Here is a 17,214-nt window from a genome sequence, read left to right on the forward strand (position 1 = left end):
ATGTTGGTGCCATATTCTAATGTAAGCCTAACATTGCTCCTTGGGCAAAATGGACTGTTCACTGTCACCAATTCTGATCAAAACCTCCAACATTTAACCATATTAACAAAAAGACAAGCTTGGGACTTCTGTGCATACATGATTAATATACAAATGTTTAACAACCATGGGGGATTATACACTCAGTGGTCACTTCTTTGAGGTGTCTCCTAATGTTTGTGGTCTTCTGCTGTTGTAGCTCATCTGCTTGAAGTTTCAATGTGGTGTGCATTCAGAGATGCTCTTTTGCCTGCCACTGTTGTACTGTGCGGTTATTTCAGTTACTGTCAGCTTCCTGTCTGGCTATTCTCCTCTGACTTCTCTCATTAACCAGGCATTTTCACCCTCAGAACTGATCACTGCATGTTTTTTGCACCATTCTTTGTAAACTTTAGAGATTATTGTCTGTGAAAATCCCATGAGATTAGCAGTTTCTGAGATACTCAAATCACCCCGTCTGGCACCAATGATCATTCCATGGTCAAAGTCACTTAGATCACATTTCTTCCCCATTCTGATATTTGATCTGAACAACAACTGAACTTCTTGACCATGTCTGTATGCTTTTATGCATTAAGTTGCTGCCACAGGATTGGCTGATTGCATTAATGAGCAGATGTACTGGTGTACCTAATAAAGTGGCCACCAAACGTATCGGTCAGAGCCACTGGATTTTGCAGGAGGTCTAGCAGCAGAGCTCAGCTCTTTCATCCACTAGGGAAATTGCTTCTTGAGTGTCAGTTCAAACATGCTAAAGAATTCCAGACTGGCTTTTTCAATGAGGGTTGGAGAGCCCTAGGTTGGGAGACAAGAGGAATTTTTTAAGCTATTGTGTTTAAACTGCATCTCCTCCATTTCCCATACATCTGCTCAGTCTAGCTTCCTGCCGCCTTATTAGTGATAGAGTTCCACTTGTCCTTACTTACCACCCATCAGCCTCTGCACCCACAGCATTATCCTCCCGTAACTTATACTATCTCCAAAGGGCTCCTACTACTAAACGTATTTTTACTCCCCACCCCCAACCCCTCTGCTCTCCGCAGGCATCATCTCTCTGCAATTCCCTTGTCCATTCGTCACTCTCTGCTGATCTCCCTCCAAGCACTTATCCCTGCAAGTGGCCTAAGTGCTACATCTGCCCATACACCTCCTCCCTCACTGCCATTCAGGGCCCCAACCAGTCTTACCAGGTGAGGCAACGCTTCACCCGTGAATCTGCTGGGGTTGTCTATTGCGTCTGGTGCTCCTAATGTGGCCTCCTCAACATTGGTGAGACCCATTGTAAATTGGGGGAGGCTTCGTTGAGCACCTCCACACCATCTGCCACATGCAGGACTTCCGGGTGGCCAAACATTTTAATACTGATTCCCATTTCCCTTCCAACATGTCAATCCATAGCCTCCTCTTGTGCCAAAATGAGGCCATCCTCAGGGTGAAGGAGCAACAGCTTGTATTCTGTCTAGATAGCCTCCAATTTAATGGCACAATTATCAATTTCTCCCGGTAAAAACATTTCCCCTCCTCCCTCATCTGTTCCCCACTCTGGCCTTTTACCTCTTCTCATCTGCCTATTACTTTACACAGGGTTCCCTCCACCTTCCTTTTCTCCTATGGTCCACTCCCCTCCCGTAACAGATTCTTTCTTCTCCAGCCCTTGACCTTTCCCCACCTGCCTTGCTTCACTGATCACCTTCCAGTTAGCCTCTTTTCCTCGGCCCCCCCCCCAACTGTTTTGTTCTGACATCTACCCGCTTCCTTCTCAGTCTGGAGAAACGTCTTGGCCCAAAACTCTTTTCCATAGATGCTACCCAACCCCACCATTTTGTGTGTGTTGCTTTGGATTTCCAGCACCTGCAGACTTTTTCATGTTTGCTATTGTGTTTTAGTTTAAACATTTTTAAATATTGGCAAATTGGTTTATTATTGTCACATGATACAGTAAAAAAACTTTTTTTTGCATGCCATCCATATAGATCATTACATTACAACAGTGAGTCGAGGTAGTACAAGGGAAATAGCAGAACGCAGAAGAAATTGTGCAGGGAGCAGTCTCATCTAGCTTTGCCTCTGGATCTCAGACATTTAAAAATCTCTCATATTTCTTATGGCTATGCTGCTGAGAGGCTGGGATACTTTGGGCCAGTAACATTAGTTCTTTGTGTCCTAAGTAAAGACTGGTTGGAGGAATCCAGGTCAACAAGGTCTAGTCCATTATCTGTCAACTCTACAGAAAACATTCCTTTATCATTTAGTCACTGTAACATAAGTCAATGGTAAATAAGTTCTCAACAATTTATCAAATGTCAGCAAATTAATTGATAGTTGAGTTTTTAGCCAATGGACTGAAAATCAGAATTAATAAAACAGAATTGTCAAGCTGCCTATCTTCACAAAGCTACAACCTGTAAAGTTTGACTAACAGGTATGCACCTGATTTGTGAACAATGGCAAATAAATCAGCTGAAATTATATTATTTCTTAACTAAACAAAATTTCAGTTTCCACCTATAGGAATTTTTTTTAATTTTCAGTAAATGCACAGCAATTTAGTTTGTGCAAGAAAATGTACTCATGAATAATGCATTGATTAATATTGTCATTCTTCCACAGAATGGGGAACCCATCTCTTTCAGCTAAAGGTTCATTATGGTGATGACTCTTTATAGTTATATTTTCTAACCAAGAAGATGGAAACTAGTGAAGTTGCTCAGTATATTCTTTCTGAAGCACTGTCTTTTAAAAGTATGGCAATTCATATTTACCACTGAAAAATATAGCTTGAAAGCATTTTGTTTTGTTTAGTCATTTTTAGATACAATCAATGCCAGTTCAGCAAGAAGATCCAGTAGGTCAAGTCCCCTACAGGTGGTTTAAAAGTCTGGTATTGTACTTTTACTTAGTATTCATCAAGAGCATCAGTTCGAGGGATGGATAATCCTCGCTCCTTTAATGCTTCACTTTTTGCCTTTTCTGCCTCTTGCTTTTCATGCTGCTGAACTCTCTGAGCTTCCAGAATCTCCTCGATTGACACTCGCTGCAAAGGGGTATCGGTCTCCCTCTCTAGATCCTGTGAGGATAATGTCAGTCATTTAACCATCACAAAGAAACTGGCAAGTTTAAACATTGTGAGACAATTACTTTACTAAATGAATTAGAAGCAAACTACAGTCTATTGAATTAAACTGCAAGACTGAATCTGCATGCAAAGTCTTCCCCATACAAGCAATAATTGAATCCATTTTAAAAAATCCATGAATTGAATATTTCATGAAACTTACTATTTCCCCCAGAAGCACCACATTTTCCCCTCGGACAACGAAAATCCCTCTTGGAATATCACCGTACTTCCTTCCTACATGGATTCGCTCCACCGTCCGATGAAGAACCAAATTAGCTGCAATATGGAGAGGGTGTGTGTTAAGGAATTAGCACAACTGAATACCAAATGTCTCTAGTCATAAAAGACATAATGCGTTAATTAATCCAAATAGTAAAGTACAATTCTCAATAAAATTGATTTTTTAGGTTGCCATTGCTCCGCAGTTTTGAAGCTGGATCATTCTTGCCTTAGACAAACATGACTCTTAAATTATGTTTTATTTAAATATACAGTACAAAATGCAAAATAAAAATCTCAACTGGAGTAGACAAACCAAACGACCAGAGTACCAATCTAGATTAATTGGGACAAGTGGGATTCTGAACTTTTAGGGTGCATATCAAAACTAAAGGATTTAAAGAAATTTATATTTACATCCCTTCAAGAGGAACACAACCATTGAGGCTTTCCTGCCTCAATGACCTGGAGAGCCATGTTGGCTGGAGAGAGGGCTTTATACTTCGGCTCTTGATAGGGTCACCCATGCCAAACAGGTTAAAGGGTAGAGGACAGACTAAGAGTAGTCCACTATCCTCCAGGTTCGGGGGTTCAGCTCAGGGCTAACAACCCTGGCTGGTAAAACAAAACTGTTACAGAAACAGCAATGAGGAATTCTACATCTGAGTGCAATGGTATTCCTGAGTCTCCACCCGAGACTTGCGTGACTGACAGTGGTGAAAACTGGGTGGAAGCTACTGACATGATGAAGGAAGCCGTGAACGCTGCCAGAGATGAAGTACCTTCACTGCTCTCTCAAATGCCAGCGGCGTAATGGGCAAAAGAAGAATATTTATATCACATTTTATTACCAAACCTGATTAGTTGAACAGTACAAATGAAATGACGTTGTCTCAAAATGTTCACTGTTTTTCTCTCTAGGTTTTCACTCTCTCTATGGATACTGCTCGACCTACACAGCATCATCAGCATTTTCTGCTTAACACAGTTAAATAATAGTCATTTGTTACTGTACCAATACTTACCAAACTGATCCACACTCCTCAAATATCCTATTAATGTTCTTCCATCTCGAAGTACAACTAAATGCTTTTCTGCAAAAGGAAAAATGAACATTTTAAGTGATACAAAGTATTCTGAAACATCATTCCTGATAACTGGAACTAATGTTAATTTCTAACTATAGTCACTACTAATTTCCAGTTCTATCCTGAAAGAGAGAAAGGATGCAAAGGAAACAGAAGTAAATGGATAAGAACATCAGCTCAGATTTGATCTGATAAGAGGTTGGTTTTATTGCAAAAATCTGTGAATATATTCACATTAAATCAAATGCATAAATCCACAAAATTGTAATGTACAGAGGTTAGTAGGTAGTATACAAATAAATGTTAAGCTTTAACACAAATGAAGTAATAATTTATGAGATTCTGAAACTATTTTTGCACCTGTACCAACACTGCCTTATTCTAACCTCTTTAACATTACTTACCTCCTTCACACTGCTCACATTCTCCTCCTCCTCTAATTTTCAACTCATAAAACTTTTCTGTTTGTGCCCTATTCCACCCAAAGAATTGCTCAACCATTATCCTGTTCTTACTGGTTACGGTTGCCCTAATGCATCCTACTTTAGGGCTTCAGTCTTGTTCTCTAACTACCCCAAATCCACTTTCAGACTCTCCAATCCTTTTATGAATTATGCCTGCCCTTCAATGTCAGCCATATCCTCAGCTGCCTTGGCCCACTCTCTCGAATTCTCCCTCTGCATTCCTTTGCTCCTTTATGTTAAGGCCTTTATAAAGCTACCACCCAAACCAAATTTATCCTCATCTTTGCATGATGGTATCATTTGATGGATATTCCCATAAATAATGTTTTGGATTAAATAAAATAACATCATTATTAAAATAATGGACAAATGGATTTCAATTAACTAATGGGGCAAAGATCGTCTCCAGTGATCTGAATCCCAAAGAAGGGTCTTGGCCTGGAACATGGACTGCTTATTCATTTCCATCGATGTTGCCTGACCTGATGAGTTTCTACAACATTCTATGGGTGTTAATCTGCAGAATTAATTATTTTACTAAAACTTGTAATAAAACCATAAGAAATAGAAACAGAACTAGGCCATTGCTTGGCCCGTTGAATCTGCTCTACAATTTCATCATGGCTGATCCAATTTTCTTCTCAGCTCCAATCTCCTGCCTTCTCCCCATATCCCTTCATGCCTGATCAAAGAAGAACCTATCAACCTCTGCCTTAAATATATGAAACCCCTTTTTACCGGGCGTCTCTAAAAACACGGCTGGTTAGCCCCTCACTAAGAAGCCAATGGACTCAGTGGTGGGAAAACCACCTTTCTCGAACTCCGTATTTCTAGGGTTAATATGACTTGGATCCTACCAGACCAGGTGAGCCAGGGTGTTTTAACCACCTGCATCCCAATTTGAGAAAATACTGTGTAAATGCAATTACCTGTCAGCAAGAAATAACACATCATACACTGCATATAATTATAAGAAAGGTGTACTTATGAATGCCACATAATCAAACAGTTATTAAAGAAGAATGAAAAAGGGAAAAAAAATAAAAGGGTCCATTATATTCAAAGCAGTCCAATCTGCACAAAGGTGGTGCTCAGATCTTTCAAGAGCTGGAGGTGTCCATGTACTCAGAGCGCCAACTCCTATTCACCAATCATTGATAGAACTTTTCCATTTGGACCCCATCAAATCACACATTCTGGTTGGATCGAATCCTACTGCCAGTTCTCTTGATCATCTTCTCTCTCCACCTACCACCGAAAAGGGCCTTGACTCCTATAGTGTCCATCACAAAACCTCTCTGCCCAGATCTCTCTAGAACCTTCTCCCAATTCCACCTTCCTGATTGGCTGACCTGACTTTCCTAAGCTGATCACAACCTCTTATCTTTAATAGTAACCCAAATACTACTACCAGCAGAACACACTGCTTTTACACAAACCAATTAAATGAAATATCCCACAGCATTAGCAGTAAACACTTTGTAAAATCTTAACCAGGGCATTACATACATGTAAAGGCCTGGTCTCCACAGCCACCTGAATTCCACAGATACACCTATCTCTGGCAAAAGAAATTCCTCCTCATCTTCTAAAAGGACGCCCCTCTATTATGAGGCTGTGCCCTCTGGTCTTAGACTCTCCATTCATAGGAAACATCCTCTCCACATCTACTCTATCAAGACCTTTCACCATTCAACAGATTTCAATGTGGTCACCCCCTCATTCTTCTGAATTCTAGTGAACACAGGCCCAGAGTCATCAAACGCTCTTTATATGAAAAGCTATTCACTCCTGGAATAATTTTCTTAAACCTCCTTTGAACCCTCTCCACTTTCAGCACATCCTTTCTAAAATAAGGAGCCCAAAAATGCTCACAATACTCCAAGTGAGGCCTCACCAGTGCTTTATAAAGTCTCAAAATTACATCCTTGCTTTTATATTCTAGTTCTCTTGAAATGAATGAAACATCACATTTGCCTTCTTCAGTATAGACTTAACTTGCAAATTAACCTATAGGGAATCTTGCACAAGGACTCCCAAGTCCCTTTGCATCTCAGTTTCTTGTATTTTCTCTCCATTTAGAAAATGTTCAACCCTTTCATTTCTTCTACCAAACTGCATGATCGTACACTTCCCAACACTGCATTCCATCTATCTCTTCTCCTAATCTGCCTGTCCTTCTGGAGCCTCTCTACTTCCTCAAAAATACCTGCCCCTCCACTTATCTTTATATCATCTGTAAACTTTGCAACAAAGCCATCAATTCCATCATCCAAATCATTTACATATAACATAAAAAGAATTGGTCCCAATACAGACCGCTGTGGAAAACCACTAGTCACCTGCAGCCAACTAGAAAAGGCTCCCTTTATTTCCACTCTTTGACCCTGCCAATCCGCCATTGCTTTATCCAAGCTAGACTCTTTCCTGCAATACCATGGGCTCACAGCTTGTTAATCAGCCTCATGCGTGGCACCTTGTCAAAGGCTTTCTAAAAATCCAAGTACACAACATCAACTAATTCTCCTTTGTCTATCCTGCTTGTTAATTCTTCAAATAATTCCAACAGATGTCAGGCAAGATTTCCCCTTGAGGAAACCATGTTGACTACAGCCTATTTTATCATGTGTCTCCAAGTTTCCTGAGACTTCATCCTTAATAATCAACACCAACATCTTCCCAACCACTGAGGTCAGACTAGCTGGCCTATAGTTTCCTTTCTTTTGCCTTTCTCCCTTCTTGTAGAGTAGAGTGACTTTTGCAATTTTCTCGTCTTACGGAACCATTCCAGAATCTAGTGATTCTTGAAAGATCATTACTAATGCCTCCACAATTTCTTCAGCCACCTCTTTCAAAACCTTGGGATGTACTAGTTGGTCCAGGTGACTTATCTAACTTCAGACCTTTCAGTTTCCCAAGAACCTTCTCTCTAGCTATGGTAACTTCACACACTTCATGACCCCTGACACCTGGAACTTCCAACACACTGCTAGGGCCTGACACAGTAAACAGTGATGCAAAATACTTATTCAGTTCACCTGCCATTTCCTTTTCCCCCCATTACTACCTCTCCAGCATCATTTTCCAGTGGTCCAATATCCATTCTCACCTCTCTTTTACACTTTACGTATCTGAAGAAACCTATAGTATCCTCTTTAATATTATTGGCTAGCTTACTTCTGTATTTCATCTTTACCTTCTTAATGACCCTTTTAGTTACCTTCTGCTGGTTTTTAAAAGCATCCCATTCCCCTAACTTTCCACTAATTTTTGCTCTATTAAATGCCCTCTCTTTAACTTTCATATTGGCTTGGACTTCTCCTGTTAGCCACAATTGTGTCATCTTTCCTCTAGAACACTCCTTCCTCTTTGTGATGTATATAATCCTGTGTCTTCTGAATTCCAGCCATTGCTACTCTGCCGTCATCCCTGCCAGTGTTCTTTTCCAATCAATTCTGGCCAAATTCAACAATTCCATAGATTTGTCAGGCATAGATGTTGTTAATATGAATGACAAAAAAAACCTGTTTCCAACAAATAGTTTCTTTAGAATTGCATTATCTTGTTAGTGATCTAAAATAATAAAAAGCAAAACCCTTTCAATTTGTAACAAACTCCTTCATGAAACTTATAATGCTTATGAAGCTATTTTCCTTGAAAGCATGTGAAATAAAGGCTTCTGTCAATGTTGATTTAATGGTCCAATTCCTTTTATCCTCTAGCACAGCACACATTGAATACATCACAGAGACAATCCTTGGAGATTCTAAACAGTTTTGTAAGGCAGAAACATTTTGTTAGACAGCATTATTTCTGCTGATAAATTTATTTAAGGTGTTCTTTGCTTGGAACATAAAATCAAAATTATTTGTAAGTCTGTAATTTATGAATACTACATATACAATTGTGAAATGCAGCAGTGTCTCAAGGGCAAAGCAGCAGTATCCACTTCATGAGTCCCATTGTAACCAAACTTGCAATCGTTCTCCACAGTGTTACCCGGATGAGTGTTTGTCACTTATACAATATCTATTATGAAAATGGCTCACTGCTACATGGTTTTTCTGTAAACAGATTAAATTTTTTTTTATTGAATACTAATAGCCCTTCAACTTAAAGGCAGCAAAAGAATTCTTTCGTTTAGAAATAATGGGGACAAAATAGAGATATATTGCATGCTAACATTTTCTTCATATTTAATGCAGAATGAAACATTTTTAAATTTTATACATATATATATATATATAGAGAGAGAGAGAGAGAGAGAGAGACTTCTTACTATAATTTACAGCTTTTATTCTTACGTATTGCATTGTAATGTTGCTGCATAATGACAAATTTCTCGACATATACCAGTGATATTAAACCTGATTCTGATTTGTGCAAAAGTCTTGTAGATCAGCAGTGCCTCTGCTAAATACTCCGTTAACACCCTGCATGCTTTCAAATTAGCAATTTATGGGGAATACCTCTGACTTCGGCAGAGTATTTATTCATGATTACACCTCTAATGCATCTTGGAATGTTGTCTCTCATTAAATACAGATAATATATAAATATTTTGTGTGGTGCAAGGTCAAGATTGAGAAGCAGAAAGAGTGTCCAATCACAGTGTCCACAGTTGTTGAACTGTCATCAACAAGTCTGATTAAAGTGAGTAATCGAAATGCGGCTCATCATTCTTTTTAGATCAAACTGTATGTCAAGTTTTTACAGTGGGGTTTGTATGAATAGTTTTATTTGGTGTTTCAAATTTTAGCCCTCAGTGTAAATAAAAAAGGGACTAATCACGTGAACGCATTAACCACAAAAGGGTTTGTGTATCATCCCAAATCAAGAGTTTAACTTAAGCTATTTATCTCAATCCAAAACATATTCATATGTTTAAAATACAAAAATGTTGTTAAGTTTATTTTGGCTAGGCTATAATTATGGCAGGGACCGACTTCTGTCATCACCACGTGCCGTGTCGTATGACGTGGACAATCACGGTCAATGACCATGATTGTTCTTGGCATATTTTTCTACATAAGTGGTTTGCCATTGCCTTCTTCTGGGCAGTATCTTTACAAAGTGGTGACCCCAGCCATCATCAATACTCTTCAAATTGTCTACCTAACGTCATAACCAGGGCTTGTGATATGCACCACCTGCTCCCATAGCTTCACGTGACCCTGATCTGGGGGGCTAAGCAGGGGCTCCACCTTACCCAAAGGTGACCTGTAGGCTAGTGGAGGGTAGGAGCACCTTGTACCTCGTTTGGTAGAGACATATCTGCACCCTACCACCCATTTGACCTCTGTAGGTTTTTCGACTGAAAATTCTGAAAGAGATATAAGAAACCAGTTAGGTTGCACAGCATTACATTTATGCCAAGTGGAGAATAATGTAAATGAAAATTATGATAAATATGTAAATTACTGCAGGACCAAGCCATTTGGCCTCTTGAGTCTGTTCTGCCGTTTACTAAGGTTATAGGTGATCAGATTTTACACTGCACACTCTTGTCTAGTTGTGGTAAACTTTCAATCCCTTACTGACTAAGAAGCTATTAAACACTGGTCTTTAAAATGCTGGAAGACTCTAACTCCACCACCTTTTCTGAGGTACAGAGTACCAAAGACACACAACCCTTAGAGCAGGGGTTCCCAACCTTTTTTATGCCATGGACCAATACCATTAAGTAAGGGATGGTGGACTCCAGATTGATAACCTCTGCCTTAGAGAAGGAACTTCATCTCATCTCTGTGTTAAGTGGGTAAATTTTAAAGACCACTTTAAGAGGAAACATAATGTCCACATGTACTCCTCGTTAGGGTGTTTTTGCGGTTACCACATAGAGCAATTAACTTCATTAACTAACTTCAGCCACCAATCTTCAGATCTGAATATGGACTGCAGATTACATTTAAAATGCAGCTCTGGACAATGGGTTCCTAAGAGCCGTGAACCACAGTTAACTGGAAGATCAGACAACGCTGATTCAAACTCATTTGGGTGTCTAAGGTGTGGGTGTGAAGAGGGAGATGTGAAAATTGTGTGGATTTCAAAGGAAGCAAAAAGAACCAATACTCCATAATTTTAATTCCTTCCTTAGACTGCCTATTACATGCCTTTTTTTTACATTTTGGAAATCTTATAATAATGTAACATTATCAAGTATCAGAATCACAATGAATATTACTATTTTCTATTCAAGAGAAGCTCCAAAGACTTATAGATTCAAGGATTTGTGTAACAAAAAGGAGCTTTAAGGCAAGAATAATTCACAAAATTGTTCAACCCTTTTCAAGTTATTAGTCACTTTCCTTTGTTAAAATGTATATTGAGTAACCAGTCTTTCTAACAATGTCCCAGGGACCAATACTCTCCCCATTTTTCCAAGCATGACCAAAATCTAATAGCTAATTCATTAAAGATATGATTTTTGTTTACAGAACAGTTTGCTGTAAAGTCAACTGGTGCATATTATGGAAAACAGTTGATATAATACCAGTTCCACTTTGGTAGTGCTAAAGCACCTATGCTGTTTATCCTTTTGTTTAAACACAGCAGATCTGGGACTCCTTGATGTGACGAGCAGGCATAAAGGATATGAAGTGTTCCAACCCCGGCATGAATATACTGAGCAAAATGTTGATCATGTTTTGCATTTCAACAATGCTTCCAAGGACTTGTAAATATGTACTCAGAGTAGCTTGGTGTGTTTGATCTTTTATGCAACCAAGTTCTTCCTATACTTTAACCTTCACTGATTTTCCATAACATGCAGCTATCTTTTGACCAGGCTGTCGTACATAACCAGCACCTAAAATAGATCAGCATACACAGTGGTATGCAAAAGTTTGGGCACCCCGGTCAAAATTTCTGTTTCTGTGAATAGCTAAGCGAGTAAAAGATGACCCGATTTCCAAAAGGCATAAAGTTAAAGATGACACATTCCTTTAATATTTTAAGCAAGATTACTTTTTTATTTCCATCTTTTATAGTTTCAAAATAACAAAAAAGGAAAAGGGCCCGAAGCAAAAGTTTGGACACCCTGCATGGTCAGTACTTAGTTACACCCCCTTTGGCAAGTAAGTGCTTTCTGTAGCCAGCTAAGAGTTTTTCAATTCTTGTTTGGGGGATTTTCGCCCATTCTTCCCTGCAAAAGACTTCTAGTTCTGTGAGATTCTTGGGCCGTCTTGCATGCACCGCTCTTTTAAGGTCAATCCACAGATTCTCAATGATGTTTAGGTCGGGGGATCATGAGGGCCATGGCAAAACCTTCAGCTTGCACCTCTTGAGGTAGTCCGTTGTGGATTTTGAGGTGTGTTTAGGATCATTATCCTGTTGTAGGAGCCATTCTCTTTTCATCTTCAGCTTTTTTTTTTACTGACGGTGTGATGTTTGCTTCCAGAATTTGCTGGTATTTAATTGAATTCATTCTTCCCTCTTCCAGTGAAATGTTCCCCGTGCCACTGGCTGCAACACAAGCCACCCACGTGCTTAACAGTTGGAGAGGTGTTCTTTTCATAAAATTCTACACCCTTCTTTCTCCAAACATACCTTTGCTCCTTGCGGCTAAAAAGTTCTATTTTAACTTCATCAGTGCACAGGACTTGTTTCCAAGATGCATCAGGCTTGTTTAGATGTTCCTTTGCAAACTTCTGACACTGAATTTTGTGGTGAGGACGCAGGAAAGGTTTTCTTCTGATGACTCTTTCATGAAGGTCATATTTGTGCAGGTGTCACTGCACAGTAGAACAGTGCACCACCACTCCAGGGTCTGTTAAATCTTCCTGAAGGTCTTTTGCAGTCAAACAGGGGTTTTGATTTGCCTTTCTAGCAATCCTATGAACAGTTCTCTCAGAAAGTTTTTTTGGTCTTCCAGACCTCAACTTAACCTCCACTGTTTCTGTTAACTGCCATTTCTTAATTACATTACAAACTGAGGAAATGGCTACATAAAACTGCTTTGCTATCTTCTTATAGCCTTCTCCTGCTTTGTGGGCATCATTTATTTTAATTTTTAGAGTGCTAGGCAGCTGCTTAGAGGAGCCCATGGCTGCTGATTGTTGGGACAAGATTTGAGGAGTCAGGGTATTTATAAAGCTTTGAAATTTGCATCACCTGGCCTTTCCTAACGATGATTGTGAACAAGCCATAGCCCTAACAAGCTAATTAAGGTCTGAGACCTTGGTAAAAGTTATCTGAGACTTCAAATCTCTAGGGGTGCCCAAACTTTTGCATGGTGTTTCTTTCCTCTTTTTCCACTCTAAAATTGTATAAAAGAAAAATAATACACTAATCTTGCTTAAAATGTTGAAAAGAATGTTTCATCTTTAATTTTATGACTTTTGGAGATCAGTTCATCTTCTACTCACTTAACTATACACAGTAACAGAAATTTTGACCGGGGTGTCCAAACTTTTGCATGCCACTGTAAACGCCAAGGAGGCCAGTGCTAGACTGATTTTTGGGTTGAGGACATGTACATTTAGCAATTTAATGCTCAATTATAAATTGCACATTGCACATTTAGATGGAGATGTAATGTGAAGATTTTTACTCGTGCATATGAAGCATGCAAGTAATACAGTCAATTCAATTGATTGCGGCTACCATTCTTCACATCTGAAAATATATTGTGCAGCGCTGGACAATGGGCTCCTAAAAGCTGTGAATCCCAGACCAAGCAATGATGATTAAAATTCATTTGGATGTCTGTGGTGTGGATGCGAATCAGGAAGTGTGAACGTTGTATGTGGTTTCAAAAAAAGCATTATCCATACACTGTAAATATGGAGTTGTCCTTTGATGTTTGGCACATAAAATATCCAACCCCACGTTGGGCCAGAAACAGCTTTCGACTGAAAGCGTCTCCATAAGATGCCTGCAGTACCTTGTTTTGTCATATAAAGAAGCTGCTTTGTATCTACCAGTAATTTTCTCCAGTGACTTCATTCACGCAACAAAAGCCAGGACAGATTTCTACCCAGACCTTGAGAAACTTCAGCCCACGATCCTCCTGGACAATTCAATGTTAAAATAGCAAAAGACCAAATCCTCTGAAAAATCCTGAAAGGCAAGGATGGAGTATGGAAAGTTAGGGCAGCATGGTAATCACTTTACAGGGCCAGTGATCACCGACTGGAGTTCAATTCCCTCCATTGTCTGTAAGGAGCTTGTATGTTCTCTCTGTGACTGTGTGGGATTCCTCTGGGTGTTCTGGTTTATTCCACTTTCCAAAGACATATGGTTGGGGCTAGTGAGTTGTAAGTGATGCTGTGTTGGCACCAGAAGCATGGTGATACTTGCGGGCAGCCCCCAGCATAACCCTTACAGATTTGATTTGATACAGCACAGCACATTTTACTGTATGTTTCAATGTACGTACATGTGATAAGTAAAGCTAATCTTTAATCTTTTCAGTGAGTCCTCCATCTGAGTAAGGATTTGTGATAACCAGTACACTGCTTCATTAGAGGGTCAAGCACAGGACTTCTTGGTAATTTCTCCCAATCTAGGCAATGGTACTTGTCAAATTATCTCTTCATCTGAGCAAGAGATTATAAGAGAGTCTGCTATATCCACACCATAATGGCTACTTATGACTGTGGGTCTGATCCATTCTGTTATCTCCATCAGTCTGGCTCCAAAGCAAAAAATGGCAACAGAAACAGTGATGCACGTTTCAGACAACCTGAGGACTCTCAACCAACAGGAGGAATAGAGTATCCACAGCTTCTAGTCTCCTTTGAGGATCACCATAATTAGCACCTGTGAAGATACTCTTCATATAACTGCTAGCAAAAACCAGAACTTGATTGATGAGGGCGTGCGGGAGATCCAGGAATTAACTGAAAGCATATGTTTAGTTCCTTTGTAACGTAATTCCACCACACCTCAAGGAAAATGAAACAGCTCAGCCTTAACAGAAAACTACAGTCTATAGAGCAGATGGTTGGTGGAAGGAGAACAGCAAGTCCAGTAACTCACCAATAATCATGACATATGGATTCATAAGCACCGTCAAGACTACTATAGGCCAGACACCCAAGAGTCCACCCTGCTATGAGCCAAGAAGACAGTATTTTTGCTGAAGTTTTAAAAAAATTAACCCTTAAAGGAGACAGTATTCTTGTCTAAAACACAGCAGAGTAATTCACAAACTCATTTCCCACATTAGGGGAACTCAGAAACACCATAATTATTATTTCTTTCAAGAACAGAAACAAATCAATTGCATTAACCGCAGAGGATCAATGTCTCTGCCAGCATTCACCTCAGCCAACTCCTGCCAATGATCAAAGAGCTGTTCCCTGAACCACAGTGTGACTTAACCATCTCAAATCAAAATGGATAAGATTTAATGGCATATCAACCCTATTCAGTGGATTCATGACTTTTATCAGTTTTTGCAAATTTCATCCTTCAATTGGCATCATATATCCGAAGCAGATTTGGAAAAATTACAGTCTATGCTTTCGAGAACCAATTCTGAAATAAAACCAGGAAAGGTCGGTGGGGGTGCATGTGTGCATTCACATCAATGACCTTTCATTGCTGTCAATGATCTGAAATATTAACATTATTTCTGACTCCAGTAATGCTGTTCCATGCACTTAGTTCAGTATTTCCTGTTTTTATGTTTAAATTAACATTTCAGGTAATAAAAAGTTACTGACCTGAAATAATAGCCGTTATTTCCCCCTACATCAAAATCACCTCAACTGCTGAGCACTTTGTGTGTCGTTTTCCCCAAAATTTCAGATTTCTAGCATCTTTAGCACTTTACATTTGCAGAAGAAATTCTGATCAGATTTTTAATTATGTAGGGAAATTATCGTCAATTAAAATTAATAGCGAAGGAGGTTGCAATTTTTCTCTTGCCTGATCACCAGAACTGATCAGGTTTCTAACACAAGACACCCAGCGGACTTTGCCTGTGATCAGTATCTGATGTAGAAAACAAAGTGGAGAAATGATTTAAGAATATTCTCAAGCTTCCTTCAATAAAAAAAATGCAACATCACCAGAGACCGAGATCCCCTGAACCACCACAACTTGGATACGGAGCTTTCTGAATGGCATTGAGAACCTCAGTGGGACAGGACCGTAGAGGAGGCCAGCATGAATGGCGGGACTGCAGCATAAACAAGCTGGGATCTGCCAATGAAGCATTTACCCTGTTTCCCTTTCCACAATTCTAACTTAGTCAGCTGCATCATGGGCACTGGCCTCTGTAGTCTCCAGGACACCCGCAAGCAGTGAAGCCTCAAAAAGGCGGCATTCATCACCTATCGCCCAGGTTATGCCTTGTTCTCATTGCTACCATTATGAAGGCGCTACAGGAGCCTGAAGGCACACATTCAAAAGATTCAGGAACAGTTATTCCCCCCTGCCATGTATTTTCTGAATGGACATTGAACCCATAAACTCTACCTCACTTTTTAAAATTTCTATTTTTGCACTACTTAAATTTATTTTATATATTTACTGTAATTCACGGTTTTTTCTCTATTATTTTGTACTGAATTGCACTGTTGCCGCAAGGACCATTTTCACGACACATACCAGTGATACATTCAGCCAGAGACTCATTCCACTGAGATGCAACACAGAGTGTCATAGGAAGTCATTCCTGCCTGTGGCCATCAAACTTTACAACTCCTCCCTTGGAGGGTCAGACACCCTGAGCCAATAGGCTGGTCCTGGACTTATTTCCTGGCATAATTTACTTTTTACTATTTAACTATTTATGGTTTTATTACTATTTATTATTTATGGTGCAACTGGTACCAATTTCCCCCGGGATCAATAAAGTATGACTATGACTACGACTATATTAAACCTGATTCTGAGATGCCTCCTGACCTGTTCATCATTTCCAGGACCTTAAGTTTTTATTTAAGATTTCTAGCAGCTACTTTAAAAAAATCACTAACTAGCGAAGCAACTTCTTTCATCGGGCATCCGTGGAAGTACAGTATCTGCGATCTCATCGGATACCTCAGACCCAAACGAAGGCAGCTTTGGTCCCGAAAGGCTGCCCAACAAGAGAACATGAAGCAAAAGCAGACGATGCTCCAAGTTTCCTGGGCTGGGGATAAATACAAGCCTGGGTGTCAAGCAGTGGCACCACAACGAGGGCAAAGCTACCAGGACTCCGCCACGCAAGGGGAGGACGATTGAAGAAAGTGAAAGTGGCGCCTTACTGTCAATGTCTTCAATCAGGCTGGCTGTGCCGGGCATATAGTTCATCTTGCTCCGAAGCAACCATTGGACGTCACATGGTCCACAG

The 17,214-nt window shown here is 39.8% G+C and overlaps 1 protein-coding gene across 1 annotated transcript; it reads right to left on the bottom strand.

Moving 5' to 3' along the window:
• Nucleotides 1-1,826: 1,826 nt before the first annotated feature.
• Nucleotides 1,827-17,206, bottom strand: LOC134359065 (U6 snRNA-associated Sm-like protein LSm1). Its single transcript, XM_063071937.1, has 4 exons — nt 17,129-17,206; nt 4,402-4,470; nt 3,318-3,433; nt 1,827-3,106 (listed from the first exon to the last, which is right to left on the bottom strand). The coding sequence occupies exons 1-4, from the start codon at nt 17,172-17,174 to the stop codon at nt 2,936-2,938; spliced, it is 402 nt and encodes a 133-aa protein (XP_062928007.1). The 5' UTR covers nt 17,175-17,206; the 3' UTR covers nt 1,827-2,935.
• Between the last annotated feature and the right edge of the window lie 8 nt (nt 17,207-17,214).

Source organism: Mobula hypostoma, chromosome 19, assembly GCF_963921235.1.
Source record: "Mobula hypostoma chromosome 19, sMobHyp1.1, whole genome shotgun sequence".
NCBI classification, from domain to species: Eukaryota; Metazoa; Chordata; class Chondrichthyes; order Myliobatiformes; family Myliobatidae; genus Mobula; species Mobula hypostoma.

What these genes read in the sequence shown, in the direction of transcription:
- LOC134359065 (XM_063071937.1), bottom strand. Translation starts at nt 17,174, where the DNA reads ATGAACTATATGCCCGGCACAGCCAGCCTGATTGAAGACATTGACA. An exon ending in GAGGAGTGTGGATCAGTTTG is followed by an intron (nt 3,434 to 4,401) that starts GTAAGTATTGGT and finishes TCCATATTGCAG; the next exon opens with CTAATTTGGTTCTTCATCGG. An exon ending in TGGTGCTTCTGGGGGAAATA is followed by an intron (nt 3,107 to 3,317) that starts GTAAGTTTCATG and finishes TTATCCTCACAG; the next exon opens with GATCTAGAGAGGGAGACCGA.